Here is a 20385-nt window from a genome sequence, read left to right as displayed (position 1 = left end):
GCAGTCCCCTCCCAAGTGGCCGAAAATTGTTCTTGCATGTAATTGACTTTCCTACAGTGCTGGCCAAAAGTATTGGCACCCCTGCAATTCTGTCAGATAATGCTCAATTTCTTCTAGAAAATGATTGCAAATACAAATGCTTTGGTAGTAATATCTTCATTTATTTTGCTTGTAATGAAAAAACACAAAACACAATGAAAAAAATAATTAAACCATTATCATTTTACACCATTTTACACAAAACTCCAAAAATGTGCCGGACAAAAGTATTGGCACTCTCAGCCTAATAATTGGTAGCACAACCTTTAGACAAAATAACTGAGAACAACCGCTTCCAGTATCCATCAACGAGATTCTTACAATGCTCTGCTGGAATTTTAGAACATTCTTCTTTGGCCAACTGCTCCAGGTCTCTAAGATGTGAAGGGTGCCTTCACTAAACTGTCATTTTCAGATCTCCCCTTAGGCGTTCTAAGGGATTCAGGTCTGGACTCATTGCTGGCCACTTTAGAAGTCTCCAGTGCTTTCTCTCAAACCATTTTCTAGTCCTTTTTGAAGTGTGTTTTGGGTCATTGTCCTGCTGAAAGACCCATGACCTCTGAGGCAGACCCAGCTTTCTCACACTGGGCCCTACATAATGCTGCAAAATTTGTTGGTAGTCTTCAAACTTCATAATGCCATGCACACGGTCAAGCAGTCCATTGCCAGAGGTAGCAGAGCAACCACAAAACATCAGGGAACCTCCGCCATGTTTGACTGTGGGGACCAAGTTCTTTTCTTTGAAGGCCTCATTTTTTTCCCCCATCTAAACTCTATATTGATGCCTTTTCCCAAAAAGCTCTACTTTTGTCTCATCCGACCAGAAAACATTCCTCCAAAATGTTTTTGGCTTTCTCAGGTAAGTTTTGGCAAACCCCAGTCTGGCTTTTTTATGTCTCTGGGTCAGAAGTGGGGTCTTTCTGGGTATCCTACCATAGAGTCCCTTTTCATTTAGATGCCGACGGATAGTATGGGTTGACACTGTTGTACCCTCGCACTGCAGGACAGCTTGAACTTGTTTGGATGTTAGTCGAGGTTCTTTATCCACCATCAACACAATCTTCCATTGAAATCTCTTGTCAATTTTTCTTTTCCGTCCACATCTATGGAGGTTAGCCACAGTGCCATGGGCTTTACACTTATTGATGACTCTTCGCACGGTAGATACAGGAACGTTCAGGTCTTTGGAGATGGACCTGATGAGCCTTGAGATTGCCCATGCTTCCTCACAATTTTGCTTCTGAAGTCCTCAGACAGTCTTTTGGTCTTCTTTCTTTTCTCCATGCTCAATGTGGTACACACAAGGACACAAATTAGAGAAGCATCAAATGATTTTTCAAAGGGTGCCAATACTTTTGTCCGGACCATTTTTGAAGTTTTGTGTAAAATGATAGATTTAAATATTTTTTTCCCCATTCTCTTTTGTGTTTTTTTCATTGCAAGCAAAATAGATGAAGATATTACTACCAAAGCATTTGTAATCGCAATCATTTTCTGGGAGAAAGTGAGCATTTTCTGACAGAATTGCAGGGATGCCAATACTTTTGACCAGCACTGTATACTGTATATTAATTCAAAATGAAGACCTAGCTCGTAAAATGTTGTCAATAAAAGTCATAAAGCAATAAAACAAGCAGCAAAAATGATGAAATGAACAAGAATCCTACAAATGACGGATGTCCTGATGGCATATTTTGGCACCTGAGTCAGAGTCACCTGATTTTGAAAATCTGCCGATATCTAGTCCCAATCAGATTCCTACAAAAAAAAGTGTTGTTCAAAAACAAAAGTTTTAACATGTTACTGTCCCTCTGTGCCCTCTTCATAATGTGAATTATTTTAAAAAATAAAGTAGAAAAATGCTTCTTTTTTAAATGCTTTATTGAGTGAGTCCACTCAAATCCACTCACTCTGCTGAGAAGAGCCTCTCACTTACACAATCAGTTGCCACAGCACACTACCTCTAGTGTTTAACAAGCTAAACGATGATTGACACATCTGCGCCTTTGATGGTGGTTCTGCAGAGCTTCTCTGACAAGATCAAAGCTACACCCCTGTCAATCATCATTAAATTTAAATAGCTAACTCCAGGGCACTCCTGACCAAGAAAAGCAGCAGGAGGGAGAGTTAGAAGATGTATGAGCATGAAGCAGAAAAACATACACACATTTTAAAATTAAAAACCCAATCATTTTCACCCGATTCCGATCCTCTGAAAAATGGCGTGATCAGATCGAGATATCCCTACTACAAAGTATTTCATAATGGGTCAAAATAATTTTTCGAACAGATCATGGGACTACACCTTAGACATGGTCCTTTGCTTTGCTTAGCCAAAACTACACCTGAGGAGGTAAGACGGATATTCGGAATTCTGTATTCACGAGCATGGGCTAGGCTACTAACAGTCTAAGTTAATTTTATTGCTGACACTGCGTTTAGGGGTCATCAACATTTTTTATTTGTGTCCTCTTTTGAAAATCAAAATATGATCACTCTGGAATGACGTACAGCCAGAATGTGTTGTCATTTGTTTTGATGCTTTTACACATGCGGGTCAGTTTGCTCAGCGCGTGTAGGACTGCAAGTTAGTGCACATGCGTAATACTTGAACGGGCTCAACGGACAAAGACAGTCTGAGCGGGCACACCAAAAAAACAGATAAGACAAAAAAATCGGAATTGTCCTTTAAGACCTGCGATGTGAATTTAGCCTTATTCACTTTATTGCCAATCTGTGTATACTGCAACCTTTGTTTTTATATTAGCTTGATTGTACTTTTGCTTTTGTTTTATGTGGTGCACATTATGGCGAAGCTTTAAATCTCATTGTACTTGCTGCACAATGACAATAAAGGCTTTTTTATTCTATTCGATTCTAGCTTTCATTTCCCCTGCTTTCGGACTGTCCAGTCACAAAGCATGTTTTTCTTATCCAATGTTGCCCACTTTTTTAAATTTAATTTAGCCATTTAAAACCAGATACAAAGCAAATCACTTAAATGGTTTTCTAAGAGTTGCTGAGGAGGCATTAAGTGCATGCTATTGTCTTGCGGAACAGAAGGAGCCAAATAGCTGCAGTGGGAATCCACTTTGCTCTTTTTTTTAATGTTGGTTCCATTTCCGTTTCTTTCGTGCACATGATGGAAGGGATATTATCCACTCTCTGCTTTGACTGTGCCTCAAAACACCATTACGGCATGATGTATTTCAGCCAAGACCTTGTCACCAAGTGTAGTACACAAGCCCCCCAGAGGCAAACCCCTGCGCTACACAGATGGCAAGTGGCAATAACAACAAAGTGCCAACAGGATCTGAGTTAATATATCATTACGCCATAGGCGAGGTAGGATAAGCCCAGTGTTTACTCTATGTGACTTGATGCTCATTGACACTTTGGTAACCAATACTCATTAGCAATATCAAGTAAGTGACATGACTAATCCATGCAGACTGCTTCCCACTAAGCATCACAATAAGTTTTCTGAAGAAACTTCGATGGTAGCTTTGCTGCTATGGTTGTTACATCTGGTTACTTCAAGTTGCTTTTGGGGCATTTCGGGGTCATTCCCTGGTAATCTAGACACATTTCCGAGGTACTTCAGCTTTACTTCCACATGTCTGCTCGCAACTTCAGTTTTAGAATTTCTCCATCCAAAACAACAGTGGAGCTGGAGTAACATTACTCATCAAAATCCCTTAAAAAAAATGATTTGGAAATATCGCATTCATCTGCCATCATCACGACAGGGGAGGACAACATGTTCATTAAGGCAGATGTGGAACCAAACTTGTACCACCACGAAGACCGGGTGTTTTTGTAGCCATGTTGTCGCTGTGTTATGGAAGGTATTTTCTTCCTATCCCTGCATTTTCATGTGTCCGGTGCTCAAAAAATACAAAACCTAAAAATCTTATGCATAAAACGACTTGTTGCCTTTGATATTGTTATTACGATGATGATTGTAATTATCATGATCTTTAATATTATTTACTAAAAATACTGTATCTGCTGCTAGCCTGTTGCTAATCAGTACGTGTCTAATGGCACAATTATGTCAGGTGGAAAATGCTGTTAGGCAAGGGAAGATAAGTTGATGTGCATCACAGCAACACTTACTGTACGTTGATGGACATACAGTGTATCACAAAAGTGAGTACAGCCCTCGCATTTCTGCAGATATTTAAGTATATATTTTCATGGGACAACACTGACAAAATGACACTTTGACACAATAAAAAGTAGTCTGTGTGCAGCTTATATAATAGAGTTTATTTTCCCTCAAAATAACTCAAAATATAGCCGTTAATATCTAAACCCTTGGCAACAAACGTGAGTACACCCCTTAGTGAAAGTTGTGACTATTAACATAATTACATACAACATGTCATCTGTCAGTATTTTTGTGTGACCACCACTATTATCCATAACTGCCTTTACTCTCCTGGGCATGGAGTTGACCAGAGCTTCACAGGTTGCCACTGGAATACCGGATATTTGAGACTTTGGACGCACCTCCACCTTCCGCTTGAGGATCCCCCCAAAGATGTTCTATTTGGTTCAAGTATGGAGACATGCTTGCCCAGTCCATCACCTTTACCCTCAGCCTCTTCAGTAAAGCAGTGGTCATCTTGGAGGAATGTTTGCGGTCATTGTCATGCTGGAACACTGCCCTGCGACCCAGTTTCTGGAGGGAGGGGATCATGCTCTTCTGCAGTATTTCACAGTACATGTTGGAGTTCTAGTTTCCCTCAATGGAATGTAACTCTCCAACACCTGCAGCACTCATGCAGCCCCAGAACATAACATTCCCACCACCATGCTTGACACACGTAGGCATGACACAGTTATCTTTGTATTCCTCACCTGGTCGCCGCCACACATGCTTGAGACCATCAGAACCAAACAAATTAATCTCATCAGACCATCGGACATGGCTCCAGTAATCCATGTGTTTTGTTGACATGCCTTCAGCAAACTGTTTGTTGGCTTTCTTGTGTACTGCCTTCAGAAGAGGCTTCCTCCTGGGGTGACAGCCATGCACATCAATTTTATGTAGAGTGCGGCGTATGGTCTAAGCACTAACAGGTTGACCGCCCACCTCTTCAATCTCTGCAGCTATGCACAACTACAGCACTCCTGCGACGATCTTTCAAAGAAAGCATTTGGATGTGACGCTCAGCACGTGCACTCAGCTCCTTTGGACGACCATCCCGAGGCCTGTTCTGAGTGGACCCTGCTCTTTTAAAACGCTAAATGATCTTAGCCACTGTGCTGCAGCTCAGTTTCAGGGTGTTGGCAATCTTCTTGTAGCCTTGGCCATCTTCATGTAGCGCAACAATACGTCTTTTAATATCCTCAAAGAGTTCTCTGCCATGTGGTGCCATGTTGGAACTTCCAGTGACCAGTATGAGAGTGTGGGAGCTGCACTACAAATTTGAACACACCTGCTCCCTATGCACACCTGGACCTAATAAGACTAACGGGTCACATGACATTTTGGAGGAAAAATGACAAGCAGTACTCAATTTGGACATTTACGGATGTAGTTTCTAAGGGGTGTACTCACTTTTTTTGCCAGGGGTTTAGATATTAATGGCTATATTTTGAGTTATTTTGAGGAGAAAATAAATTAACTCTATTATATAAATTGCACACAGACTACTTTTCATTGTGTAAAAGTTAGTGGTGCACGATAATACATTTTTCAACCGATATCGATAACCGATAATTTCCTGCCCCTTCCACCCGATAACCGATAATGTCACGCCAATAATTCTATTCAAATATGTATGTAAAATTTTAAAGTATACAAAGATCAAATGTTACTGTGCAGAAATGTAATTTAGTGCTATTTTTTTCACATCAAATGTGAACAAGTAGTAAATTCCAACATCTAAACCAGGGGTTTTCAACCCAGTCCTCAAGGCACACTGTGGGTCCTGGTTTTTGTTCCAGCCGATCCAGCAGAGACAGTTGAACCAATGAGGCTTCTGCTAAAACAAGCCACACCTGACTGCAATCAACTGATTGCACTTGTAAAACACCAGATTGGGGAAAAAGTGTTGTCATCTTGTTTGGTAAGAATGAAATCCTGCACCCACAGTGTGCCTTAGTGGAATAGGTTGGGAACCCCTGATCTAAACAATGGCAATGACACAATGGCAAGTACATTGTGTGATGGTAAGCTTTTGGCAACAATTACTTAGAGAGTAAACAACCAAGTTGCACAAAAATGCCTTTAAAAGTAAGCCATTCCTAACATATATCACATTACTACACTGCAAAAACACCACCTTAAAACTAGCAGAATTGGACAAAACTGTAATTGCGCACATATGGAGGCTAAATCAAGTATATAATTATCGGATTGCATTATTGGTTGAATTTTGTTTTATCTGCATAATCTGTGTGACGTCATAATTGCTATTATCGGCCGATAATTATCGGTGACCGATATTATCGTGCATCTCTTGTAAAAGTGTCATTTTGTCAGTGTTGTCCCATGAAAAGATATACTTAAATATCTGCAGAAATGTGAGGGGTGTACTCATTTATGTGATACAGTGTATATCGAGACTACGTGCGTTCTACCCGGGGCGGCTGGGTGACGGTGGATCACCTCGCGGCGAACCATCAGCTCGATCCAGAGATCCAACTACAAGCTTTTTAACTGCAGCAACTTTAAGATACGCTATTGGAGCTGGAATTACCAAGGACAGCGGGACAAAGCCCATCTGGAGGCCGTAATGTCGGGTGAAAGTTTGGTGAGGCTCCAGAGCTCTGCTGTCCGATATCACATGCTATTTTTCTAATAACTTTATAATTTGTGATTTATTGACCTGTTTTGCACATGCACCAATCTTTTTATTTAAAACAAGAAATTGAATCATGTTGTCCAAATGTTTCATTGCGATCAATATCTGCAATAAAAAAGAATGACATAATATTTTTGTTTATATGTACATACCTTGTAGTGTTTCCTTGTAACAGCAACATCCGTGTCAGCCCTTCTGCATTCAGCAAATGTAATATTTGTAATGTCACCTCGTTTTGGTCACTCAAGCGCCCGGCGCATCAGTTTACACCTCACAATACAATCTCATCTACGTCTCATCTACGTCGTGCTGAATCCATTTTTGGAGATTGTGTGGGTTCCTCTGGTTTGATTTTGCAGTTTTAACTTCAGTTTAAGTTCCGACTCAGCAGACATCTTCCAAGATGGCGCCGCCCATATTTCGGTCAGGGAACTTGTCTATAGTGTTACTTCCTGTTGATTTGGGGGCATTTCAGGGTCAATTCCTGTTGATATTGCGTCACTTCCTGTTTAAATCAGATCATTTCCTATTGTTATCGGGTCACTTCCTGTTGATTTTTATGCATTTCTAAGTCACTTCCTGTTGTTAGCGGTCACTTCCTTTTCATTTTCAGGCATTTCAGGGTCAGTCCCTGTTGATGTTGGGTCACTTCCTGCTGATTTTTAGGTATGTCTAAGTCACTTCCTGTTGTTATCAGGCACTTCCTGTTCATTTTCAGGCATTTCAAGGTCAGTTCTTGTTTATTTATATTGAGTCACTTCCACCTATTGTTATCAGGTCACTTTCTGTTGATATGGAACATCCTGGGTTCACTTCCTGTTATTATCAGGTCACTTCCTGTGCATTTTCAGGCATTTCAGGGTCTAGAAGTTCCTGTTGATATTGGGTCACCTCCTTCTGATTTTCAGGCATATCTAAGTCACTTCCTGTTGTTATCGGGTCACTTCCTGTTATTTGCAGGCATTTCAGGGTCAGTTCCTGTTGATATTGGGCCACTTCCAGCTGATTCTCAGACATTTCTAAGTCACTTCCTGTGGTTGTCGGGTCACTTCCTGTTCATTTTCAAGCATTTAAGGGTCACTTCTTATTGTTATCAGGTCACTTCCTGTTTATTTTGGGGTCACTTTCTGTTGATTTTCAGGCATTTCAGGGTCAGTCCCTGTTGCTATTGGGTAATTTCCTGCTGATTTCTAGGCATTTCTAAGTTACTTCCTGTTGTTATCGGGTCACTTCCTGTTGAATTTTAGGCATTTGTAAGTCACTTCCTGTTCATATCGAGTCACTTCCTGTTCATTTTCAGGCATTTCAGGGTCAGTTCCTGTTGTTATCGGGTCACTTCCTGTTCATTTTTAGTCATTTCACGGTCAGTTCCTGTGGATACTGGGTCACTTCCTATTGATTTTCAGGCATTTCAGGGTCAGTTCCTGTTGATATTGGGACACTTCCTGTTGCTATGGGGGTATTTATAGGTCCCCTCTTGTTCATACTGGGTCACTTCCTGTTGATATGGGGGTATTTTGGGGTCACTTCCTGTTGATTTTCTGGCATTTCAGTGTCAGTTCCTGTTGATATCGGTTCACTTCCTGTTGATTTGCTGGCATTTGAAGGTCATTTCCTGTCAGTCACGCGTCACTTCCTTTTGAATTTTGGGTGTGCCATTATAGATTTTTGCAGGTCTGGATTGGAAATCAATAGAAGTGAATGTTTTTGTGCCACCAAAATAGATTTCAAATTGGGCCATTGGAAATGAATGGGACTTAATGAGAAACTAATGGGTAAGCAGATGCCCCTTAGCTTACTTCTTGCCTTCCCAAAGCTTCCATCAATAACTTTGCAAGCACAGCGCCCTGGGGATTACCTTCTATTGACTACGAAAAAACATGACTCGATGAATCGACGAGGGCTGCACAGATGGCTTATCTTATCGGAAAATTGGTAATGTTTTCCAGATCAAATACACCCCTCAGCTTGCAGACGCCTGGTCTTTTATAGACTCGAAATGGGCGCTGTTATGATGCACACCTGCTCCTTCAGCCTGAAGTTAGAGCACAGACGACACACGATCACTTACCCTGCTCACTAATAGATTGCGATGCGGGGCAATATGCATGAGAATAATCCTGTCTGACACTGCTGCTATTCAAATAATTTTATGTTACCTAAAAGAGGGAATATTTCGACTTGAATTTTATGTTAATCTTGTGATCAATGCACCCTCTGTGGCATTTGTATGTTACTACAACTTTATCTACTATCAAAACTAGGGTAAGAAAAAGAAAATAATATAGAAAAGACAAAGTCTTTTTCACCCAAGCTATTTCTAGAGTCGGTGACCAAATGTTGGCTACGGTTATTTTTATCATTTATTGTTAATCCTTTTTAAATCAGTTTCCTACCGTTATTGACTCCAAAGCACATACAGCGGTACCTCGAAATACAAACGCTTCAGTATACAAAAAAATCATTTTACGAACAGTAGAGTTGTCCGATATAAAAGCATTTTAAAATGATACTGGATAAAATCGACATACTGTAGGTTTCCAGTAACGTTTCTTGGCCAATATGCACGTTGCCTTCAAAGTGAATGTACAATCCTTCTGCCTTTGTACAAGGGCTGGTCAAAGCTTAGCACAGCAGTTTTGCTAATTGTCATAGTGGTTCAATATAGGCACTTTATCAGGATTTCAATAGGTATCACAAAATATCATTTAATGCTTTTTAATGCTGCGTTAAAGTCATGTAATGCCCTTGCCGAACTGCAGATAGTTTCACACACACAAATTGTAAGTAGAGTTGTCCAATAATGACGTTTTAAGCCATAACTGATATCCCGATTAAACATGTGCCGATTACCGGTTTCAAGGTAAACCATGGTATGAAAACGTCAAGGTTTCAAAACCGCAAACATTTTCCGTCATACCGTCCTAAGGTATTAGCTATTTTTTATGACTCAAAAATGTATGGCGAAATCCCTCGCTTGAAACTGCACGGCTCAATTCTCCCCCACCAGTTGTTGCTCAGTGTCAGTGAGTCAGCTGTGCTACACAATGGCTGGAGGAGGTGAAACTCCTGAACTTTTTTCCCCATCGAAGAAAACGAAATCGCTAGTATGGGAATACTTCAGCTACAGAAAAGTCACATACGGCCGCGGCTTACAGGAGGGCAAACCGACATGTAAAACATGTTTGCCTAGGGTGGCTGCCGAGCAGGCAATATCTCCAATATGATTTTGCATTTATATAAAATTAAAGGTTAGTGAACACTGTCATGAACGTTTCCCACCAGCTACAAGAATTAACTCCAGCATGTTTAGTGTGTCTAGCGGTAGTAAAACGTGGTGTCTTTTTTTCTCTCTGGCAACTGTCTGTGTCGAGAAAGCGAGTGTTTCTATAATGTAAACATGATACCAGTCAAACACACATGCTTTTTATGGAAAGTAATTCACTTATTTTTGTTCTGATGGTAATAATGTTGAGCTGTGGCTCACCCTAAGGACTGCATTTATTTATTTTATTTATTTTATCTAAAATATATTTATATATATATATTTATATTAGGGCTGTCAAACGATTAAAATTTTTTAATCGAGTTAATTACAGCTTAAAAATTAATTAATCGTAATTAATCACAATTAATCGCAATTCAAACCATCTATAAAATATGCCATATTTTTCTGTAAATTATTGTTGGAATGGAAAGATAAGACAAGATGGATATATACATTCAACATACGGTACATAAGGACTGTATTTGTTTATTATAACAATAAATCAACAAGATGGCATTAACATTATTAACATTCTGTTAAAGTGATCCATAGATAGAAACACTTGTAGTTGTTAAAAGATGAATAATAGTACAAGTTATAGAAATGTTATATTAAAACGCCTCTTAATGTTTTCGTTTTAATAAAATTTGTAAAATTTTCAATCAAAAAATAAACTAGTAGCCCTATTCTGTCCTCAATGTGTGTGAGTACACAAATTGACAGATAGCGAACATAAGTTCCAAAAAGAAATCAGACGGTGTGGCAAAGTTGCATGGGCTTTACTGAAGTCATCTCTTTTTGACAGGAGCACGTTTCTTGTATTTTTGTAAAACTGAAAATAACAAGGCAATGTGTCAATAACTTGCATATATCACAAAATAACATAAAATGTACACACACGTGTCCATTTGAGCAGTAGCACTAGCCAATTAGCTCACAAGCATCTAACAATGTAACTGCATTTCACCATATATGTGAAAAAATTCAAATACACATCATCAATAACTATCTAATGCTCATGAATATAAACAAAGGAGGAATATAACTCACAAGCGATGCATGTATTAGACACAAACAGTGAGATGGGGCTATGAGAACTGCCACTGAATACTGGATGCGGACGTTAGCTGGTCTGAATAGCACTGTCTATTAGTGTGAGTTCACGTCGAAATATAATCACGTCAGAAAAGCGCGCCGAAACCCAAATAATCAGCTGCACTGAATCGCCAGCAGAGGGCGACATTACGCCCCATAACATGTGCAAGTCACACCCAAGCGGCAGCAGAGGGCGGAAAAACTCCATAAAACACAATTAACAAGTTGGCCTTTCACTGTACTGACATTTAAATCTGTCTGAGCGGGCCTAGTGCGTTAATTGCGTCAAATATTTTAACATGATTAATTAAAAAAAATTAATTAACGCCCGTTAACGCGATAATTTTGACAGCCCTAATATATATATATATATATATATATATATATATATATATATATATATATATATATATATATATATATATATATATATATATATATATGTATATTTTTTTTTAATCTAACATTATACTTATGTTCCAATTTGTCAATATGTTTTGAAAAATAAAAATCCTGTTCAATGGAAAAAAGTTTATTTTATTTTTTTAAAACCTCAGTTTCTCAACGTAAGACATTTTAGAGCTGTAATTGCAATACCGTGAAACCGTGATATTTTGGCATAAGGTTATCATACCGTCACAATATCATACCGGCACATGCCTAATCCCGATATTGTCGAACTGCAAAAAAATCTGATACCGATATCAAACCCATACCGATATATGCAGTCGTGGACTTAACTTATTATGGCTAATTGTATTGTGATGCCCTACTGGATACTTTAATAATTATATATGTAACAACTTCAAGGTTTTTCAAATAAACATTCTGTGAAAAATAAGAGGACAACTTCAACGGAAGTTATAGGGAAAAGTGCCTCTATTGCACCACTATATTTATTGTTGAAATCAATATAATGTAAACATCAGCTTTTTGAGTGCAAGTACAAAGTACCAATAAGGCACTGCCATTTCACAAATGCCTCACATGGTGCTTCTCGCTCAAAATAACAACAAAAGCACACAGCCTCTGTACTGTGAATAAGGTATGTACTGTAATGAGTTTACATTTCATTATTTTTCAATCATTTATTTTTCATTTAATTTTTGCACCATGTATGCAAATAGTCTGTTCACATAACAATCCCAAGCATCTTAGTTTGGAGACATCTAATGGTCAATAAGCATAACTACTGTGCTAAGCGATGACCAGCCCTTGTACAAAGGCAGAAGGTTTCTACATTCACTTTTAAGGTAACATGCATATTGGCATATTTCCTTTAATGTCTTTTTAATGCTTTTTAAGGCCTAAATTCTGACAAAATCTATTTAATGAGGCTGCCTTTAGGTCATGCCACAGCATCTCACTGGGGTTCAAGTCTGGATTTTGACTTGGCCACTCCAGAACGTGTATTTTTTTCTTCTGAAACCATTCTGAAGTTCATTTACTTCTGTTTTTTCTTTTCATTTTCTTCTGTGTTCCATCCGCTTTTTAGCTTCAACTGTCTGACAGACAGCCTAAGGTATTCCTGCAAAACATCCTGATAAACTTTTGAATTCATTCTTCCATTAATGATTGCAAGTTGTCCAGTCCCTGAGGCAGCAAAACAGACCCAAATCATGATGCTCCCTCCACCATGCTTCACGGTGGGGATGAGGTGTTGATGTTGGTGAGCTGTTCCATTTTTCCTCCACACATGACGTTGTGTGTTACTCCCAAACAATTCAACTTTGGTTTAATCAGTCCACAAAATATTTTGCGAGCAACAATGTTTCTTTTAGACAGCAGTGGCTTCCTCCGTGGAGTCCTCCCATGAACACCATTCTTGGCCATAGTTTTACATATAGTTGATGTGTGCACAGAGATATTGGACTGTAACCAGTGATTTCTGTAAGTCTTTAGCAGACACTTTAGGGTTGTTGTTTTTTACCTGTCTGAGTATTCTGCTGGTACTCTTGGCGTCATCTTTGGTGGACGGCCACTCCTTGGGAGAGAAGCCACGGTGCCAAACTCTCCATTTGTAGACAACTTCTCTGACTGTCGATTGATGAACATCAAGACTTTTAGAGAGGTTTGTATCCTTTTGCAGCTTTATACAAATCAACAATCCTTGATCGCAGGTCTTCAGACAGCTCTTTTGACCGAGCCATGATGCACACCAGACAATACTTCACATCAAAATAATTCTCACCAAGTGTGTGTTTTATAGTGGGCAGGGCAGCTTTAAACCACTCATCAGTGAGGGTTCATTTACTTATTTTTCCCACTGTCATTGTTTGCATGCTATCCTCATTAAAATATGAAAACCTTGTTTGGGTGGTTTTAGTTAAAACAGAGAGTTTTTTTTTCATCTGTATGCTTTTGACAAAGATCAGATCAAAAGGTTCAGATACTTTTTCATACCACTGTAGGTACTGTACCTCACGAGTCACGATACGATTTGTGATACAAGGCTCACATGAAGACAAACACATTTTTAGATGACTAAAATATGACTAAGACTAATAAGTATTTTTGTCCAAAAGACTAAGACGAAAATGAATGCCATCACTAGATGTCACTGGTATAGAGAGTTCAACTTCAAGAAATTGCTGCTTTACTTTAGTGCACAAAGACACTTTTCTTCTAATAGGACTCGCTAAAATGCACACTGCTCCAATACCAATCACGTTTACTGCCACTGTTTATAGTCTTGTATTGTTTACACCCGAAGGCTCATTATCGGATTGTTTGCGAGATGTTCTGTCGTTTTCCAATCTGAAGTTTGGGGTGCTGTTCATTATCAGAACCGCCTCTCACGGGATCAACCTGGACAGTGAAACATCTCCCCAAATGAGAGCCCATGATTGCACTGATGATTAATTTACTACAATGGAGAGGACACAGATAATGAGCACGGAGCTCATTTACTTGTCCTTGCCTACGATCTGAAAATCTATTGTAATGAAGAGAAGCATTTTAAAGATCCTCGGTTAGAACGTTTTCTCAAGTGAATTTGCATATTTTGCATCTTGAAGGTCTGATTGTAACTTTCCAATACTGGAAGTGCAGGACTTGTAGATGTTTAAATAATGTGCAGTAGAGCTTTTTATGTAACAGCCAGGGTGAAATGCTTGGGAGCTTGCGTGCAAAATCTCATTCATTTGGAGTGAAGTCTTTCAGGTTCTGAAGATGACTCCTCAAGCGTAATAAGTAGGGGTGTGACAATATATCGAAAAGGTGATATATTGCGGGAAAAACAAAACAAAAAAAACTTCATTTAATTTCCATGTACCACAGGAAAATAATAATATAGCCTGTGACCAACAGTCTCCAGTAGGGTTTTGACAATCAAAAAGGTGATGCATCGCAATACTTAGTAGCCCAAAAGGTTATCGATACGCTCCCACCAGTGTTGTTTTCGTCAATGATGACTATAACGAAAATATTTCGTCAACGAACAATTTTTTTCATGACCAGGACGAGACAATAACGGGCCAAAAACGTGTTTTGGGAGACTAAAACATAACGACACGAATGCCAATTTTCGTCTGACGAGGCGAAAATGCACAAGTTTCCGTCACATGTTCACAATGTGTGACATTTTATGTGTAGTTAGCTTGCATCGTAGCAGTGTCTGGTTGTGTCACTTAGACGACGTGCTGCCGCTCTCCAGCCACCAGGCTTGCACACATGGAAAGATTTTTTTTCTTTGCCAGTAAGAATATGCAATGTTGCTTTAGCCTTTAAAGGTCTGTGCTGAGTCATCATCACACGCTAAATGTAACTCGTAGCGTTATGAAGGAGATAGTACCTTTTTTCATAGGCAACGTCTAACTGTTTGCATTATTCTAACACACTTAAAGAGTATGCCATGCCCTGGGAAAATGTTAATATTCCATCATTTATCCATAAACGCATACCTTTTGTATTCATATCATGCCACTTCGTGTAATTACACACAAGAAAATGAGAGAAATTTGGCTCGATTGTCAAGCTAAAACGACCGGCGCCCGAGATCTGGCAGATTGTGTGTATGACGTCATTACAAGTGAAGAGAGTGCCACCGCCACTTGGGGGACAGTGCCTGTCTGCATCAATATAATTCCTTCTAGTGAGGGGAGAATTTGCGGTGTTTTGAGCTGTTTATGCTGTTGCATTGTGTTCTTCCTGCACATATTCCAGGTTCCCTCATGAAGAAACACCCCTCGTTGTCAATAAAAGAGAATTCAGAATTGACAGTGAGGGGTGTTTCTTCAACAAGAAAAAAGGCTCAGTGCTTTAATACTGAATGGCGGCGACGATGGCAGACAATTTCGTTTCTAGTTTCAGCGACGAATCCGACGTAGAAGGACGAAACGAATGTTCATCTAATGGTGACGAGGAGAGTTATGAAGCTTTAATTGGTGTTTTAGGTTACCAATTTGAGCCCAAACGAATGCCAATGCAGCGTAATGAAACGGTCATTGAGGGGAGCAATGACACTGATGAAACATCGGCAGCAGATCGTGTGGGAAACAACGAATGATATTTTTTGCATTTCTTTTTGTGAAGCTGATACACCGTGACTGCAAAATAAAGTAATGTATAGAATAATTATCATTTATTGCGCTATCATAGTTTTTCGCTCTGCCAACAGACACAAATATGAATGGGATCAGAGGATTTGTTCTTTATATTTTACGAGCGATAATTTATACATGTGTCCAGTCCTGTATTCAATGCGTGATATATTTTATTATTAAAGAGTACTCACTCTGGTCATTTCGAGCTTGGCTGCTCCCCTCCTTTGCTTAGCCTTAGCCTCCTTTGCCAGTCATCGTCCTCTTTCTTGATATCTCGGGACATTTAGGTGGCTGGTGTATGGTGGGCACCGCAACTGCTTTGAGCAGCAATCTTGCAGCAAAACCCGATTTCACTTGTCCATCGTTCGAGAAGCTTTCAGTTGGAAAATAACAGAAAACCGTGCCGGAGACTGGGTCTAGAAAATTAGCCCTCTTTGCACGGACGAACTTTACCCATTGTCTATGTAGTCCAGCTTTTTTTTTTCGCGTTCAGGAACTCATGGATCCTATATTCCGATAAATAGCTATTTGTACACCACATAGCACAGCAGTTTTGAACCATTTTAGTGATGTTTTGGTCAAACAAACCTGAACGCTATTCTCTCGTCGATAAAAAACAATGGCACCTGGCTCCGCCTCGACTGTCAATCACTTGTTGTGACATCGCCGCCCCATTCGGCTGTTTCCGGAACACTTTTGGAAATGTTCATCATTTTCGATCTATTTTCGATCATTGCTCATTAATGTGACTGATTTTTTTGTTAACTTTATCAATATTTGTTATCTTGGCACATAACGGTTCTATTGATGTCTCACACCCCCTTTGCCGTTACATACCCTTTAATATAATCAGTCAGGGAATAGTATCGTTTCTCGTATTTACTGTTTGACTGTTTATATTACTCTAACACCCAATATAAAATAAATAGCACTTATACCATAGTTTAAGGAAAACAAACAGAATGTAGGGCACAAGAGAAACATGATGCCTTCTTATCACGGAAGCCCAACGCGTGCGTCATACAACTGACTGAGCAAGATTGACGCTGACAAGCCCACGTCTGCTGCACCACCAACTCTCGCAATCAGTTTTTCCAGACAGTCCAGAACAAATGGCGGGACGCCCTGTCCCAGCACAAGGAACACCGGAGAACACCTGATATCCAACTAATAACACGACTTACAAGACTCCAAGAGCCTCTTTGATGCTGAGGTGGCAAAATCCACAACCCTCGTTTCCCTGACAACAGTAACTCCTGAATCCTCCTGTCCACTCCACAAAAAGACAATAATCCTAAACAACGCCTAAACACACCCTTCTTTCTGCCTACAGCACGCCCCGCGAGAGCCTCCACAAGACTGAACTGAACTAATTGTTGCCATTTTTCTCGGGAACCTTTTGTTGACTTGTGATATGGTGACCTTGGAACGAGTCTGACTTCTCGCCTGAGTCTGTTTCCCTGTGCCGTTTGATCGCTGTCGACCTGAATAAATTGTCAACTTGTGCTTCGAAGCTCTTTTCCAGCTTTCAAAATGGAGTCAGTACAAGGGGTTAAGACCAAGGTGAACACGCAGTGTTTGGCCTTTTGGCCGGGTTGTCGGAATCTCGCCGGGCTGCATCGTTGGATCTGCGCCAGCGCGGGTCCGGCGGTTCGGCTGGCGTGATTCTGGCAGTCTGGCTAAAAGGTCACATTCCTTCAGTTAGCATAGCATTCGCGATCACATTAGCATTAGGGTAATGCTAATGGCAAGCCTCCTCTTAAACTCTCGGACATTTTTTTTTTTTTTTTTTACATACACTTCGTGGCGTCCAGGTGGATATAATTAATTGAAAATAATGTTCAGTACGGTTTCATGCCGAGTGTATATAATCCCCAGATCGGTGTTGTCCTTGCAGACGCTACAATATGCGCTCGTCTTTCAATGTTCATTCAAAATTTGGAAACATTTATTAACTTTATTGTGATTTTTTTCAATTTCACAGATGAAAACATTTTAGTGAACGTCTACTAGATTAAAATCATCTTGAGTTTTCGTCAACAAAAACTAGATGAAGACAAACACATTTTAACATTAATAAAGTATGACTAAGACTAATAAGTATTATTGTCCAACAGACTAACACTAAAACACAAATTAAAAGGGCTGCCAAAAACAACACTGGCTCCAACCGAGAATCGATATATCGTTTTAAAAAAGGTATCGTTGTTTAAGGCACAAAAGGAATCAACAGGTTGCAACCATATTCTTCCATTAGAATTTGTTAGCTCACTGGCTGCCATTGACAGCACTAGACATTCAGTTCATTTTGACTGGAATGGACGTCTGGTGCCGTCAATGGCACTGAAACCAGAGCATCCACAGCTAGTCTTGTGGGCATTTACAGGTCGCTTTCTGTTCATTTCAGAGCATTTACATGCTACTTCCCGTTGATTTTGAGTCACTTCCTATTCATTTGGGGACATTCTTAAGTCACTTCCTTTTCAGTAACCCAAAATCAACAGGCAGTGAACCGTAAATGCCCCAAAAGGAAAAGGAAGTGACGAAAAATCAACAGGAAATGGCGTGATTGACGGCCATAGACTTCCAATTCATTTCAAGTGGGAGGAGATGGCAGCGGATGAACAAATGCATGTGACAATGTTGTGGCATTAGCAGTGCAATAACTGACATTTAAGTACAAACTTGAAGAACATGGAAATACCCCAAATTCAAAATGAAGCAGACTGAAAATGACCAAAGAAATCAACAGGAAATTATCCAAAATTTACCGGAAGTAACCCAAAAATGCCCCAAAACCAATTGGAAGTGACACCAAATGAACAGGAAGTAACCTGGAAATGCCCTAAATTCAACAGGATGCAGCCTGGGAATGCTCGAAAAATCAACGGGATCTGGCCAAAAAAAAAAACTAGTCCGGCCCTCATGAGATCTAATTGGCATAAATGTGGCCCGCGAACCAGACTGATTTTGACACCCTTAGCATAGTGCATAGTGTAGTGCAGTGTAAAGTAGTATTGCTTCTTTTTTGTGTTTTATTGTATTCTTTTCTGTTCTATTTTAGGGGCGGCTGTGGCGCAGTTGGTAGCTGGAGTTGTCAGTGGTTCGATTCCTAGCTACGACTGCCCTTGGGCAAGGCACTGAACCCGGATTTGCCTCCAATGGGTTGACAGCGCCTTGCATGGCAGCAGCCCCACTGGTGTGTGAATGTGTGTGTGAACAAGTAAATGTGTGCAAATGTAAAGCGCTTTGGGCATGGTAACCATGCAGATAAATGCGCTATATAGGTACTGTCCTTTAACCATATTTTCTTGTGTAATGTTACACACAGAGTAGTAACTATGGACCTTCAGTCAGCAAAATGGTTCAATTAACAAGCAGACTGCGGACTTTTTAAGATAGCCCTTTCAAATGTATCAAATGTTTTTATATTAATTGATATTTTATAATGACAGAGTGGACATGTTAAGCTTGACAGCATCTGACTACCCACCTAATATGACATAAATTGCAAAACATAAGTGTAAATACTTACTCTGGAACTAGCCTCTGTTTCGGTCACCAATAAAGGTAGACAAAATTGGTGTTGTGATATTACTGAAAAAATCAGCAGGTTTCTTAAAGAGGCAGTTTTCTAAATGGCAGGGTGGACATTTTTTTTCAGGGACATTGTATTCTGGAGGGGGGGGGGGGGGGGGGATGTTGAATATTACTATGAAAGTAAGAACAGACATGATCAAAATGACCAACAAATAACTTGTGACAAAAGGTTCATATGTTAAAATGTTTCATTTTTTATCATTTAACCATTTATTACACACACTGAAGTTAGCAGTGCAGTGTGTGGGACACACCAAAATGAAGTGTATCCAAAGGAAAACATACACATAAAATAAAGGAAACACATTTTAAGTGACATATTGTTGTCCATATATGTGTGAAAGTTTCTGTTCTCCTATAATAAGACATCAGAGTTCAATTATTTGTATACATTTTCATGTTAACTAGGTGTTTCTGATGAGGACACCAAAAGGCACTTTATACTGATAATGACCCATTGCATCTGTTCTGAATTCACTTCGATGTTGCCTTTTTGAGACTTACTTCTGTGACTTGAGTAACCCGGGTTGTATCCGTAGTATCCAGTGATCCTCAAGATGCGATCCTCAATGTCGTGCACCCCGTTTGCTGTCACCTTGGGGCCGCGACCCGTGCCCCGTCTCGGCGTCGCTTTGCCCGGCAGAAGGGTGTTCTTGCCGTCGAGTGGCTCCAGCCTGATGCAAGGTTGGTCGCCGCTTTCGGCGATGCTCTCGGTGCTAGTCATGGTGGCTCGGATGTGCAGGGTGCAGGGACAAATCGTCAGACGACGCATCCGAGAGTCGACCAGAGTCCGTGCAAACCGCATGAGCAATTAGCACATTGACATTCCTCTAGTGACGCTCTGCTCCACTCCTGGACGAGCAGCCAGCGTGTCCCAACTTGAGAGTGGCAGACACGCGCCGCAAGGGGGAGTGTCACTACTGCCACATGTCTTGGATGTGATCAGAATTTCATGTTACGTTCAACAGTGATCTAAACAGGGGCGTCACTAGACCTAATACAATGCTGGGGCACTGGAGAG

At 40.1% G+C, this 20385-nt stretch overlaps 1 protein-coding gene across 1 annotated transcript in view; it reads right to left on the bottom strand.

Moving 5' to 3' along the window:
* The window catches only part of slc35f4 (solute carrier family 35 member F4), a 72013-nt gene extending 51863 nt beyond the window's left edge, over nt 1-20150 (bottom strand). Inside the window, exon 1 of the mRNA XM_057860467.1 lies at nt 19869-20150. Within this exon, the coding sequence (XP_057716450.1) occupies nt 19869-20136 (268 nt within the window). The 5' untranslated portion in view covers nt 20137-20150. The remainder of the gene's footprint in view (nt 1-19868) is intronic.
* Between the last annotated feature and the right edge of the window lie 235 nt (nt 20151-20385).

The sequence above is a fragment of the Corythoichthys intestinalis genome, chromosome 15, assembly GCF_030265065.1.
Source record: "Corythoichthys intestinalis isolate RoL2023-P3 chromosome 15, ASM3026506v1, whole genome shotgun sequence".
NCBI lineage: Eukaryota > Metazoa > Chordata > Actinopteri > Syngnathiformes > Syngnathidae > Corythoichthys > Corythoichthys intestinalis.
The sequence above is the reverse complement of the archived record's forward strand: the minus strand, read 5'-3'. Positions and strand labels throughout refer to the sequence as shown.